General features: G+C 49.5%; 2 protein-coding genes across 2 annotated transcripts in view; both read right to left on the reverse strand.

The window, feature by feature from the left end:
• LOC103619073 (keratin, type I cytoskeletal 19) overlaps window positions 1–13,975 on the reverse strand; it is a 25,376-nt gene that overhangs the window by 8,289 nt on the left and 3,112 nt on the right. Inside the window, exon 6 of the mRNA XM_017738394.1 lies at window positions 10,381–10,388. Coding sequence (XP_017593883.1) covers window positions 10,381–10,388 — 8 coding nt within the window. The remainder of the gene's footprint in view (window positions 1–10,380; window positions 10,389–13,975) is intronic.
• LOC103624225 (keratin, type I cytoskeletal 19) lies at window positions 2,700–7,454 on the reverse strand. The gene is made up of 9 exons (XM_017738561.1): window positions 7,102–7,454; window positions 6,370–6,614; window positions 5,932–6,014; window positions 5,539–5,695; window positions 5,289–5,450; window positions 4,885–5,010; window positions 4,563–4,789; window positions 3,518–3,631; window positions 2,700–2,971 (listed from the first exon to the last, which is right to left on the reverse strand). Exons 1-8 carry the CDS (start codon window positions 7,385–7,387, stop codon window positions 3,544–3,546), a joined length of 1,374 nt encoding a protein of 457 aa, XP_017594050.1. The 5' UTR covers window positions 7,388–7,454; the 3' UTR covers window positions 2,700–2,971; window positions 3,518–3,543.

Below are 13,975 nucleotides of genomic sequence, written 5' to 3' on the forward strand. Positions count from 1 at the left end.
CAGGACATGGAGGTGGACACAACCAGGTTTCTTCCTACTGAAGTTCAGTCTCCCCTGATTCACTTGATGAAGGGTGTTGGATCCTTCCAGTGCCTGCCAGATGCTGACAGTGCAGTCAGGCCTCCGGCACATGCATCTCTGGTGGCACTGAAGGTTATCATGGCAGAGGAGAGTCCGGGAGAATTTGTTAGGACAGATGGGAATAGTGATGGGTGATGAAACTACAGCAATTCCACTCTGCATGGAGAGCTGAGCATGGCACAGGATGGGAGGAAAACCAAGGCTTCAGCCTGTGGTCTCTGCTGCACAGCCACAGGATCAGCCTGACAACCTGGAGTGTTCTGGTGCTTCCTGTGCTCAGGCACCGTCCAGTGGTGCAACAGCGCCAGGCAGGTAAAGGTGCAGGGCAGCCAGGACTCCCCAGACTGTCTTCTTTTATCTTCATATCATACTTGTACTAAAAAGTCTCTTAATTTCAATACACTTTCAATATGTGGCTCATACTGGCAGTTTAGTTATATTATTCACTGCACTGAGCTGAAAAATCTCCTGTTGGGTTACAGCAGCAGTTTGCTCATCCCTTGTAATTCTTTACAAATGTTACACAAGCCAATAGACAAAAATCTAAACCCCACAGATAGTTACTGTGGGTGTTAGACTGTACCTGCCTGCATACTGTATAAAACAGGCTTTTGTAGAGAAATTACAGTTTATGCATCACACCAAAACATGGCCTGCTTTTCCAAACACACCGTGCCTGTAATCAGAGATAATTGCCTGTGCTGTGCAGTCTGGAACTCATAACTGATTTCCAGCATTGGTAATTTGCAAAACTAGTTGTTTTCTTCCCATTTCTTCACTGATCTCTTAAACCTCTGGTGTGTTAACTCCTCAGGGATTTTCCCTGATGGTGGTGTAATTCCCATGTGCCTGCTCTCTGTATGACACAGACACATCTGCTGGACTGTCACAGTGCATTTCATTGCTTACCAGCCCGAGTGCTGATACCACCCGCATCTCTCTCTGGGGCACCCACCCTTGCTCTTTGTTTCCTTGGGTTCCTCTCTCCGTCCTGTACCTTCAGCCCAAGTCTCTCTGTCTTGAAGATACTCATTTGTTCTTGCTTTACAAGATTTGCATGTTACAAGAGGACAGAACGAGCTCCTATGGGCTGCACAACCCTGAGCTGTGTGGGGAGCACGGCAGACATTTGCCTGCAGTCCAGGTCCCAGGTCATTCCTGTCCTGTTCTCCCATGCACTGTGTCCTCTGCATTCCATTTATCTTCCCTTCCCTGTCTCTTCCTGTGCTGTCTCCACAGCCGTCATCATTTCCCATCGCTGTCCGGGTTATAAACACTGGGCAGGGAAGGCAACGTTCTATTTCTGCACAGATGCAACACTCAGAGCTGCTGTGTGACCTCAGAGCTGCTGTGTCAGCACCAAGCTGGGTTAAATCGCCCCGAAATTCTCAGCGTAATTAGTGCTGCGGGAATGGGACATGCAGAACTGAGCAGGGAAACTAACACAGAGCTTGTCCAGGAGCTCATTAGAGCAATTACTCCACAGGGCTAACAAGTGTCCTGGACAGAGCCCAGGAAGAGGCCATTCCAGAACTGTCTGAGCTGTTTCTCTCTTTAGAAACAGGCACTAATTCAGACTCATCGTATCCCCCAAAGCCTTATTGTTAGAAGCCTTCATGTCAGGCCTCTGTCTAAGGTTAGTCATCAAACCCCATCCAACATTTCATGAGAGAAAGGCTGCCAGAGCCCCACAACAAGGAGCAAGGGTTGTGCCACCACTCCCAGCCCATCTGACCCATCGCTCAGACACTGCTGCCAGCAAGGAGGGACAGGCTGGATCCTGAGCCTTGGCTTGCACATGCAGCAAAATGCAGTTGTGTTCCTAAATGTGTTTGTCATTCCTTTCTCTGGGGTAATAAAACACCAGCAGCCTTTTTTTTCCTGGCTGTTTATTGTGTCTCACTTTAAAAAAAATTCTCTCCCACATATTAATTTGTCTCACCCTTTTATCTTCCCACATGTTGCCAGCTGGTTCTTCCTGTTTGCCTTTTTTACAAATCCATTTAAAGGTTCTTTATTTAGTGTTTTCTCTGGGAATTGTTTTCCCCCACCAGAAGGGTGTGGAGAGTCCAGCAGAGCCTGGCTTTCAAAATTCCTGCTTTGGTATTATTTGAGAAAACTTGTTGTCCTTGATTTTATCCTGTGAGTGTGCATCTGTAATAACTCAAAGGTGTTGTGTAGTACATTATACTATGTGATATATTATATTATACTATATTATATTATCACACGCCTGCTTTAGTGAAGACTCCCATTTCTTTCTGAGGTCTCTCTTGGTAGCAGACTGTCAGTCAGACAGCCCTGAGACTCCCTCCCTGCCCTCTGCCCAGCCTCCCTGGATGTTTCTTTCCTCACCACCTTCTGCTTCATGTCTTGGCTCATGCTTCCTCCTCTGGTAGCAAATATCCCTTTGCACAACATTGTCTGGTCCTTTTCCTCCACCCTCCATCCCCATCCTCAGCCTCTGAGTTCAGATGGAGCACTGATGGGAACATGGCTTTTTTTCATTTTTTACTGTAGTGATATCTGTGTGGATGGAGATTGAAGGTGGATTCGTAACATTTTTTTTAATACTTGTATATTGATTACTTGTCAAAATTATTTCTCAGGTTCAAGGCTGTGTCAGCAGGAGTAAAGTTTTATTGGAGACAAGCCTTGGTCGCTGTTAGAGAACTGCCACAACCCAGGGGAGCCTGAGCGAGGGGCAGTGGTGGGATCAGAGCGGGGTGGCCGGGAGGTGCCATCCTGCGGAGTCCCTCTGACTGCTGCTGGAGCACAACTGAGAACTCCCAGGTTATTTTTGCCTTGTTTTTCCAAATGACTTATTCTTCAGAGAGCTCCTCAGGGGATGTGCAGTGGGGCTGGCGGGGACTCTCTGGTCTGCAGTGACCTGAAGGAGAGTGGGAAGAATCACTTTTTCAGGGAGGTCTGCATCCTGTGCCTTTCTCTTACACCCCTTTGCTTTTGTACTGATCTTTCTCTTCCCCTCTTCTCCCCAGCTTTGCTAAATTTTTTCCGTGTTGAAAGACTTGCGACTGACTGATTCCCCTGCCAGTTCCTCATTCCCATGTTGTGCAGAAAGTCTTATTTAAACACACATTTACTGCTGGGCACCCCCCAGGGTCAAACATAATTTCTGCGCTGAGGTGTATAAATAAATATCCCATAGCTGTATCCCCTGCACTGCTTCCCACCATCCCTTGGCACTGCTTCCCAGCATAGCCCAGTTAATCCCAGTGCCCTACCACCAACAGTCACAGCTGTGATCCTGAGTGTCTGGCTCCAGCCCAGCCGCTCTCCAGGGTAAAGCCCCTCCAGCCACTCTTCATCACCCAGGAAAGGGTCATCCACCCTGGAGACCTCTCATGCTCCTGTTCCCAGGTACCCAGCACTAAAGAGGCAGCTCATGGTCCCACTTCCCCGGAGGCCCCCTCACCTGGCAGACCCTGGCCCGCGCAGGGCTCAGGGCAGGCAGGGCTGGCACAGGCTGGCTTTCAGCCCCGCGCTTCTCCCGGCTGATGTGGCACCGACTCCTCTTCCCGCCGACCCTCTGAGGAAAGAGACAGCTCTGGACACCCAGGCCCCCGGCACTCCCACCCTGAAGATCTCCCCCTGCCCTGCTCACTGGCTTTAGCTCTGTCTCTTCAGTCACAGCTGCTGTTCCCCCTCCCAGCCCCGAAGGTCAGCAGCAGCCACCATCCACCCCCTCCCACCTGGCTTTTGGCAGCTGATGCTTTTCCACCTGACTCTAAGGATTACCCCAGGCAAGCACTAACAGTGCCACTCCAACCCTTGCAATAGGTATTTTGGAATAAAAACTGACTTTTCATGTAACTAATTTAGGACTGGAGAGTCCAGGGGAGCCCACGTCAGGGCACCACCATTCCAAAGCCTCCTTTTCCAACAAAACAGAAGGAGTAGGTGGGTGCTCAGGCCAGTTTTGTGTGTGTGCAGCCATGTCTGGGATTAACAGCCTGGCTGTTTCAAAACCTCAGTCAATGGGAGGCAGAGCCAGCTGCTTTGCATACAAATTAAATGTTCCAAAACTTTAATTAAAATTGTTGTGTGAAACTGAAAATGTTTAGATAATTTATTGTTTCAGTTAATTTAGCTGCTAGTCCCTAATCCTGTCTCACCTGGCAAGCCAATAAAACTCAGTTACATGACTGTTTGTAGGAGACCTTGCCCAGCGCCTGGTGAAGTTGCCTTTAAAGAGCTGCTGAACTGTGCCAGGGGCTGGGACAGCTTTGGGGGCTCTCCCAGCCCCTTCCCTGGCCCAAGAATGGTCTTTGGTGTGCTCCCTGGACTTTTATTAGAGCCAAATCCTCGGATACCTCATGGCTTGCTAATCAGCCCTGTCTGGTAACAGGTCAGCACTGGTTCCTCACCACAGTGTTGCTTTTACTACCAGGACCACGAATTTTCATATCCCTGCAAGGCAAAGCACAGAGATATTGGGGTGCCCAGCTCTGTTTGCGTACATGATGTCGTGCTGGCCACCCTCCAGCAGGCAGTGGTAGGTCTGGATCTCCTGCTCCAAGCGACACTTGACGTCCAGGAGGGTCTTGTATTCCTGGTTCTGGCACTCCATTTCTGCTCGGATCTCAGCCAGCCGTTGCTCCACGCAGGAGATCTGGTTCTGCAGCTCAGCCAGGTATTTGTTGTAGCGACATTCGGTCTCCGTCAAAGAGGATTCCAGGTTTTCTTTCTGAGAATAGAACGAGCACACAGGTGCCTGGGTTTGCTGTGGATACAACCTTGGTCGTGAGAGCTGGAGCTGTGAATCGTCGTGGCATCACCTACCATGGTGAGCTGGGCTTGTACGTTGATCTCCAGGGCCTGCAGCTGACGTCTCAGCTCAGTGACCTGCTTGTTGCTTGACTCGATCTCCTGGCTGCTTGTGACAACCTCCAGATTCACCTCCTCTACCTGCAAGGTCAGAAAAGAACAGCCCTTTCCTCACCTCCCCGGTGCATCTCGTGGTGGCCAGGACCTCCCCACACCCCGCAGTGCCCTGAGCATGTCCAAGGCTGACACTCTGTTTATTCCATTCTGACCCTGTGACACCATGTGGTGGCCCCTCTGCCACAGACAGGACACAGAAATCGGGCAGTACAGTTAGATCTGTGCATGTCTGTGACTCATCCCTCATTTTTCTCTTTCCCCCGACAGCCAGGGCTGGGTCCCACTCTGCGTGGACGTGGTACCTTGCAGGCGTACCACTGCTCCGTCTCTTTGCGGTTGCGCTCCATCAGGGTCTCATACTGGCACCGCAGATCCTCCAGGATCTTCCTCAGGTCTGGGCCAGGGCAGGCATTGACCTCCACACTCACATCCCCAGTCGCCTGTTTCCTCAGACAGCTCATTTCCTGCAGGGAGTATGTAACCCTATCAGTAATATCCATCCACCCTTGGGCGGGCTTTCCTTCTTCTTCTTAATTCCCTAAGAGAGCTGACCTCCTCGTGGTTGGTCTTTAGGCAGCACATCTCCTCCGTCAGAGCCTCACACTGCAGCTGCAGGTCGGTCTTGCAGCTGGCCAGCTGGTCCAGGACGGGCCGGAGGTTGCAAATGTCAGCATCCACGTTCTGCCGGAGACCACACTCGGTCTCGTACCTTAAACCACAGGCAGCAAAGAAAGGTCAGCGTGTCAGCAAAGCAGGGCAAGGCATTCACTTGGGGGAAAAAATTTAGGATCAAGTTCTTTCGCTTCAGACATGCAGTGCTATGAACATTGTCAGTGGTATCAGAGATCTGCATTTTACTCTGCAGTGTGACAGGCAAAGAGTTGGGATTTCCCCATCACCACCCCTCACCTGCCCTTCCATGGGCCAGCAGGGGACTGTACTCACTTCACCCTGAAGTCATCAGCAGTCATCCTGTTGTTATCAATGTTCAGAAGGATTTTGTTAGTCTCCATGGCTGCACACAGGATCTGGAAAAGAAAACATAAGGAGAATACGTGGGCTTGCAGCTTCCTCTGGCTCCAGAAGACCATGGAGGAAACACCTACCTGGGGTGTTTTATAATCATTCCATATATTGAGGTTATTAATCAGTTATGTGGCATCACAGCAGAGAAACCCATATGCCAGGTGGGTGGACCCAGCCTTGCTGAAGCATCAGTGCTGAGTAAATGCAGTCCCCCTCCCACAGACCATCATTTCATATAAACCCTGGCTTCGCCTGCCCCACCAGAGCCACTGCCTCTGCCCTTCAACAGGGCTCTGTGCACATGTGAAAGCAAAGTCCAAAGAAATATTAGGATTTTCTTGACAAACAAGTATTTACCTGATTCTGAAGGTCTTCAATTTCCTTGTGGTAGCAGCTGTAGTCCCGTGGCTCACAGCTGGGCCCTACCTTGGCGTACCACTCCCTGATCTTGCACTCCAGGTCGGCATTGTCCCCCTCCAGGAGCCGCACCTTGTCCAGGTACGAGGCCAAGCGGTCGTTGAGGTTCTGCATCGTCGCCTTCTCATTGTTAGCGAACAGGATCCCATCCCCGCAGCCAGCGCCAGCCCTGGGGAAGCCACCACCACCTCGAGTGCAGATGCCTCCACCGCTGAATCCCAGGGCAGAACAACCGGTGGACCCAGCCTTGCTGAAGCATCAGTGCTGAGTAAATGCAGTCCCCCTCCCACAGACCATCATTTCATATAAACCCTGGCTTCGCCTGCCCCACCAGAGCCACTGCCTCTGCCCTTCAACAGGGCTCTGTGCACATGTGAAAGCAAAGTCCAAAGAAATATTAGGATTTTCTTGACAAACAAGTATTTACCTGATTCTGAAGGTCTTCAATTTCCTTGTGGTAGCAGCTGTAGTCCCGTGGCTCACAGCTGGGCCCTACCTTGGCGTACCACTCCCTGATCTTGCACTCCAGGTCGGCATTGTCCCCCTCCAGGAGCCGCACCTTGTCCAGGTACGAGGCCAAGCGGTCGTTGAGGTTCTGCATCGTCGCCTTCTCATTGTTAGCGAACAGGATCCCATCCCCGCAGCCAGCGCCAGCCCTGGGGAAGCCACCACCACCTCGAGTGCAGATGCCTCCACCGCTGAATCCCAGGGCAGAACAAGCCCTCTGGGTGGCTCCGAAGCTCCCACCAGCCGCACTGCCAGTGCTCAGCTGCTTCCCGAGTAATCCCTCGCTCACACTGCCACCGGAGAAGCTGCCAACCACAGCACCCAAGTCATAGGCAGCGTGTCTCCCCGAGGAGGCAGAGGAGACCCTCCTGCCAGTGCCAGCCGCGTTGCTGCCCGCACTGCCCCTGCCCTGGGCGCAGGTGGTGACGACCTGCCTGACAGCACAGCTCATGGTGCGGGTGCAGAGCCGACAGAGCACAAGGCAAGTGCTCAGGTCGCTGCAGGATCCGACTGTGATCCCTCTGTCCCCTGGTCCTCTATTTATACCAGTCCCTGTGGATTGTGCCACTGGAGAAGGGTTGTTTATTCTTCCTCCTTGTGACCTGGCTAGGAGGTGATTTTTTTTTTTCAGCCGGAAATAATTCCCCAAAGGCGTTTGTCTCCAGAAATCCCACAACAGAAAGATGCTTTGGTTAACAGAAGCGTGTTTCAAAACTACATCAAAAATGTTACTTCCTGAATCATCAGGTCTGACTTGTGATGACAACTCAACAACAGTGACACAAAAACCCGACGATACCCAAGAGTGCCCGGGGAATGAAACACCACAGCAATTATACATATATGGCGTGGGCGAGTCTACACGGAAAGTGAAAGGTGTGGGAAAGGCATCCTATCTGATGGAGCCTGTTCGACCCCTTTGTGACCAGAAGCGAGGGTGTCCCCTCACTCAGCTGGCCTCAGTCTCTGGGACCAGGGCCAGGAGACCACTCTGGGCCATGTGGCAAGGGTCTGTTCTGTTCCACGTGGCCATCGGTGGAGTGAGGCCCTGGTCTGGGTCATTAGACCTCAAATGCTCTAGGAGAGCACAGAGGAATATTGCACTGGAATGTACCAAGGCTGGGTTGTCCCTTCTCTTTATTCTACATCCATCAAAACATCCCTTTGCAGAGGTCTGGGTTGCTTTGCTGCTTTCAAGGGTAGACAAAATAGTCAAATATTTATCCAAAATACCAAAGGGTATTTCCTGGGCACCGAACATGCAGTTCACTGAATATTCACTGCCACACAGGATATTTCATAAGGTTTCTGAAACAGTAATGTGGAGAATTTCAGGAGATGCATGACCCTACAGAGGTCTGATCCAGTTCCAACCAGCACCATGAAAACTCCCCAAACACAATCTAGGTGTTAAATTTAGAAAGGACAAAAGAAAAGATCTTTTAAAAAGTTTATTAAACTTATTATTTAGTACTGGAATGCTGAATTGAGGAAGAATGAAAATAATTAAAATATTTTGTCATCTAAATCTTTCATTTTATTAATAACATTAATATAGCCATGCTAATATTGGCTGGCTCTCACCCACGTGTGGTTCAGCTGTGGGTTTGGCATCCAGGTCACCTGGACACGTGTCATAAAGAATGTGTCAGGTGCAGCCTGGCTCACAAATATTGCTTCTGCCATTTGGGCAAGTTCATTAAGCTTGATTTTATCTTGACACTGCAAATCCAGCACTCCTGAACTGTGGGGTGGTTCTGTGGGTGCCCATCCTTTGTTAGAGCCATCATCAGGAAGCGAAGCTGGTGCCAGGGTGCTCTGGTGCCACAGCGGTGGCCAAGCCCTGTCCGGAGCCAGGGATCAGGGTCAGGCAGGGCTGCCTGGAGCCCACCTGCAGCCTGGCCACAATCATTCCTTTTTCCATCAAAGAATTATAAAATTACTGCTGAGAAAACATTTAATTTCATTTAATCGAGATTTATGTGGTCCTTCATTTTCGAAGGGCAGGTTGGACGGGGCTTGGAGCAACGTGACCTAGTGGGAGGTGTCCCTGCCCATGGCAGGGGGGTAGAATGAGATGGTCTTTATGGTTCCTCCCAACTCAAACCATCCTGTGACTGTGTGATTTTTTTTCAATGAGGAAAAAACCCACAATGCATAGAGGGCTTTTCTCCAATTACTGCAAAGTAAGCAGAGATGTCCATGTTTCTTTCTTACTTTTGGAACTGCAGACCTTACCAAAGGTGATGAGAATTTCTACAGCTTTTGTAAAGGAGAACAGTGATTTCACTCATGATTTTCCTGGAATTGTGTGTTCTTCATGGCAGCTCTTTTCCTTTCCAAAATTCAAATTTTTTTTTAAACCAGCTCTTGCTTTTACATGAGAACAGACCTCAAGCCCTGCCAGAAGTCACAGGCGTCATTTTATTAAAGTGATTTTCACTTTGTGATGAGGAGATCTGATGATGATGGGATCTCCATGCCTAATGGAAGGCTCTTTCCAGAATTAACTTTGATTGACTTCCTGGCTGGAGTCTACAGATGGAAATTTACTCCCCACATCCTTGCAGGCAGCCAGGGGCGATGCTCTGATGAGCTGTCCTTGGCTGACTTGGGAGCCCCTCGAAGGCAACGCTGTGCCCCAAGGGAGGAAGAGGAGCAGAGGAATGACAGGGGAGCAGAGGAATGACGGCACACGAGGATCTCCTGCGGGCATTTCAGGAACAGCAGCACAGGTCTGACCAGGAAAAATTACTACTTCAAGTAACAAATGAGCAGAAGAACCTCCCCCAGGTGAAGGTGTTGCTCCCACATAATAAGCTTTGTAAAAAATAGAAAGGAAGGGATTATACTTCAGGTTTCCGTCAGCGTCCTGGGCTGTGTGATGGAGAGTGGGGTGGTGGCAGAGGATGGATGTGCTGGAGTTATTCCCGAGAGTCCTCTACAGCAGAATTATCAGACTCAACAGGGCAATGGAAATGAGGAAGATTAGATTTCCCTGGAGGGAAATCCTTTGGGAGTCTCAGGATATTTTTTAAGGCTTAAGACTGTTTCTTAGGCTAATGCAGATGAAGTATAATGTGCCCCCTAGAAGGAGATCCAGCATTTCACGTTATTACAAATACTCCCTGAACCACCAGCTGTTTTCACATCCAAGAGGACTTCCCTGGGGACTCGATGGCTCAGACAAGGCACCAAACCCCAAGTACCTGCTGGTGCCCAGGCACAGGGAGGGCCAGGAGAGGAGCTGGAGCCAGGCACTGCCAGCACCCGCCAGCCTGGGCAGGGAGAGGCTCATCCCGAGGCAGCCCGAGCTCCTCTCTGCTCACTGTCAGCTGAATTTCCATGTTACACCTATGGAAAATCCTGGTGTTCTCAATTTACAAACTATTTACAAAGTATTTACAAAGTATTTGCTTATCTGGCTGGTGATGTACCTGTCACGCCACTTTCTGTCAGCCTGTTATTGGCTGTACTGACACTGATCTCCATTTCACTAGTGACACCAGGTGCTCCAGGGTCTGATCCCAGCTTTGCAAGTCGCTCCAGGCAAATCGTTCAGCTCCTCCAAGCCTCAATTTCATGCTTTGTAGGATGGAAACAATAATAACAACAATCCTCCTCCTCGAGGGCATTGTAAAAACAACTGTCTGAGAAGAACATGGGGCTTTAAAGATTGGAAAGATGATACTTATTTCAGTATTATTCATTGTCAATGTTCTTGCTATTTCATATTACTCTTGACACAGGCACGTCCCATAGATTTCTCTCTGTGTCTCAGTCAAGAAATACCTTCCAAAGACATTCACAGTTTCCATTTTGCATTTTGTTTTCCATTAAAGTTTCACCATCATTCACTGAGGACTTGCCTCTGTAACTCCCAGCTGAATCCTAACGAGGCTTTTCTTCCTGTGCTTGCAGCTTGCAGCAAATCTGAAAAATGCTCTCCAAAACCAGTGTTTGTCCATCTCTTGGAGAGACAATTTGTCCATGTTTAACAGACACAAATGTGCGTAGCAAAGAGTAAATAACAAGCAATAGGTTACCTAATAGCTCTGTGGTATTTTCCTTCTTTAGAGCACTGTAAAGTCTCACAGGGATCACTTGTGCTGAGCTTGGACTTTGCTCTTGCCTGCCATAACAGCGTTACACTGAGCTGTATGTGGAATTAAAGCCTTTTTCATTGATGCAAATATACGTTGATGAATATCCCTGATACGATCCTCCCAGGGGAACTGAATCCATTGACTACAAACCAGGTTCTTCCATCAGCTCTCCCAGCTGTTCTCCCAGCTCTCCTCAGGATTTCATCTCAGGCTGCTCCTGCTGACAGATGTAAGTATCTCAGCATGGGGTGACAGATACCAGAGATGACTAAGTGCTCTGCTGGATCAATCTCTCCCCTGTGCCCTTTTGGCTGCAGAAGGGGCCATGTCTCTGTGCTGCCAGAAGAGCCAATTACTCTTGGACTGATGTCTTCTTTTAGTATCCTACTTATACTTAATCAGTTATATTTGTTGTTTGCAGAAAGCTTTTCTGTATTCATACACTTGGGGCATTCTGCAGATGGTTCAAGACTTAAAAAGCTGCCATTTACAACTAAAATACAACAACTCTCTTCTGGTGATGCCAAAAAAAAATAAACAAACCAAATAATGAGCACATGAGCAGTTTGCTCAGGATTTCCAAGCTGCAGCCTTGTCTGCTGCCAGAGAGTCTGAGATAGCTTGAGGCTCAGGTATATTTTTGCTGGATCTGGTTTTCATTTTTGAGATAGCTCTGGTTCACTTGCCCTGGAAAACTTCCTATTTCTCCAAGGAAGGTGTGTCATTCCAGCAAAGGGAGAAGCACAACACAGTCCATGAACTCTGCACTCTGCTGTGTCTCATTTCCTGCCCTTTTCTGTAATTGCTGAATGATGATACAGAACGATAGTATCTCACACTCCCTTGTCTGGAAAGACCTGGCAGGTTCCCCACTTCTTCGATCTCCTTTCCTCTCCGTTGCCTGTCCTGTCACGCCCAGCGTGACATCATCAGCTCTTTCCAAACTTGCTGGGGCCAGGGAGCACCCTGGGAAGTGCTCAATGGGACCATAATGCTTTGGGGAGACTGAGGGAGAATGAATGAATCACCCAAATGATGAGCGAGCTGACCCTCAGCTGCAGGAGCCTCTTGTCTTTTGTTATAAGGGAAGCTGATTTAATGCAAACTGTTCCCTTTCCCTTTGATCTGAGCCCCAAATCTGTATCCTTCAGGTGTGGGATGAACATAAGCCCATGGACAGGGCTCCCAGCTACCATAGACTAGAAAGCATGAAGCTGGATCGAAGTAATTCCATCGGGTTTTGGATTTAAAACAATTTCCTCTCCTCTCTGGCCGTCCCTCTGTCGCTCTCCAGCAGGCGAGTGGGCACAGGCACAGCCAGAACCTGCTGCTGCCCAGCTGTGTCACTAATCCTGAGCGGCAGCTCAGCCTCAGGCGGCGTTTCTACCTCACATGTTTCAGGAAGGGTTTCAGCAGTGATCTGCTACACACAACAGCAATAAAAATTATTGCTACTCATCCCCGTGCGGATTAAGCAATGGTTACTTTAGTTCCTCTCAATTGCAGCCCTGGGGCAGCATGAATAGCCCTGTAAAATTTTTCATACCTGATAGTGTGATTTAAAGGCAGTCAAAGGAGACAGCAGGCCTGTAGGGATGAGGTTTGCCAACCAGGTGGACGCTGGGCTCATGTCTCAGAGAGAACACCTGACAGCAGCAGTCTTGGTGAAGCCATCTAAGTTCAGCTTACAGGAGACGGTGACTTTTTGTGATCCCATGAGTTAGAGAACTGAGCTGTATTTTAATTATCAGTCCCATGGCACATTGACCTCAAACCTTATCTTTCCATAATTGCCTTCATTTTGTATCACACAGTTTATGTCTTAGCCAGTCCCATGTACTTACAAGCATGGAATTCATTAGAAAAAGCTGTTTCCAATTATGTTTGTCCCTGGCAGAACCCCTGTCCCTCCAGGTGGAACCCATGTCCCTCCATTCCCCTCCTCTCACTGGCTTCTTGTGGTTTCTTAGGACTTTCCCTGGCATGAACACAAAACCCTGAGGCTTTGAGGGATCACGTGTCAGTGACAGACAAGTCTGCAGTTGCAGGAGCAAGGAAAAAAGCTTTATTCAGTATGTCCAGAGACACCTGCATGGAATGAGGGCAACACAGGCAGCAAGAGCAGGTGAAGGGAGCATTCTGGGACACAGCCTGACCACGCACAGCCTCAGGCACTGCTTAGCTCAGTTTGCTGCTCTCCTGGGCCAGGGGCTGTCCTAGCGAGTGGTGAGTGCAACCTGCTCCCGGGAGGAGACCACCTTCCCGTCCTGCACCTCCTCAACGATCGTGCGCACCTGGCGGGATGATGTCATGACTGCAAAGAAAAGGGAGACAATTATCCATGGCAGGAAGGAGGGAAATTTCGTAACACATTATCAGATATTGCACATTCTTCAGGAGCTGGTGGAAATTCCACAAGGGAATGGAAAATGCTGTTTAAAACAACCCTACTTTGACTGGGAAGGGGAAAGAACCAGGCTGAGAGGAAAGGAGGGTTCTTACCATCTCTGCCAGACTGTGAGGACGTGGTGGAGGAGTACTGGGAGGAGATGCTACAAGAGAAGCACAAAACCAAAGAGATGTTAGGGACAAACATTGGTTGTTGCTGTTAGCCAGGCTCTGTGTTCAGGCAGGAGAAAAACAGAGAAGGCCCATGGAGGTAAAAGTGTTGCTCCACTTGGCCTTTCCTGAGGGACAGAGTAACCATGGCCCTTTCCAGCAGGGAAAGGGACCCAGTGCAGCATCCCACTACAGCCAGAAACCAGGGGCAGAGCACTGGGCATCCATGGCTGGTGTGAACAGAGAAACCAGCCCTGAAAGCTGTGACTGGACTGAAGCCCCAGGCATTTGGTGTCTATCACCCATCTCCTCCCACCCACCCGCCCAGCAAAGCCCCTCACGCACTGGGAGGCCTCGCCCTCCAGGAGCCGACG

The sequence above is a fragment of the Corvus brachyrhynchos genome, unplaced genomic scaffold (genome assembly GCF_000691975.1).
Source record: "Corvus brachyrhynchos isolate BGI_N302 unplaced genomic scaffold, ASM69197v1 scaffold30, whole genome shotgun sequence".
In the NCBI taxonomy this organism is placed as follows: Eukaryota; Metazoa; Chordata; class Aves; order Passeriformes; family Corvidae; genus Corvus; species Corvus brachyrhynchos.

Excerpts from the sequence above, each read along its gene's own strand:
- LOC103624225 (XM_017738561.1), bottom strand. The coding sequence starts at position 7,387 with ATGAGCTGTGCTGTCAGGCAGGTCGTCACCACCTGCGCCCAGGGCAGG. Across the intron at positions 6,015-6,369 it reads TTGAAGACCTTCAGAATCAG|ATCCTGTGTGCAGCCATGGA; the intron begins GTAAATACTTGT and ends TTTCTTTTCCAG. Across the intron at positions 3,632-4,562 it reads GGTGGCCAGCACGACATCAT|AGGGTCGGCGGGAAGAGGAG; the intron begins GTACGCAAACAG and ends CTCTTTCCTCAG.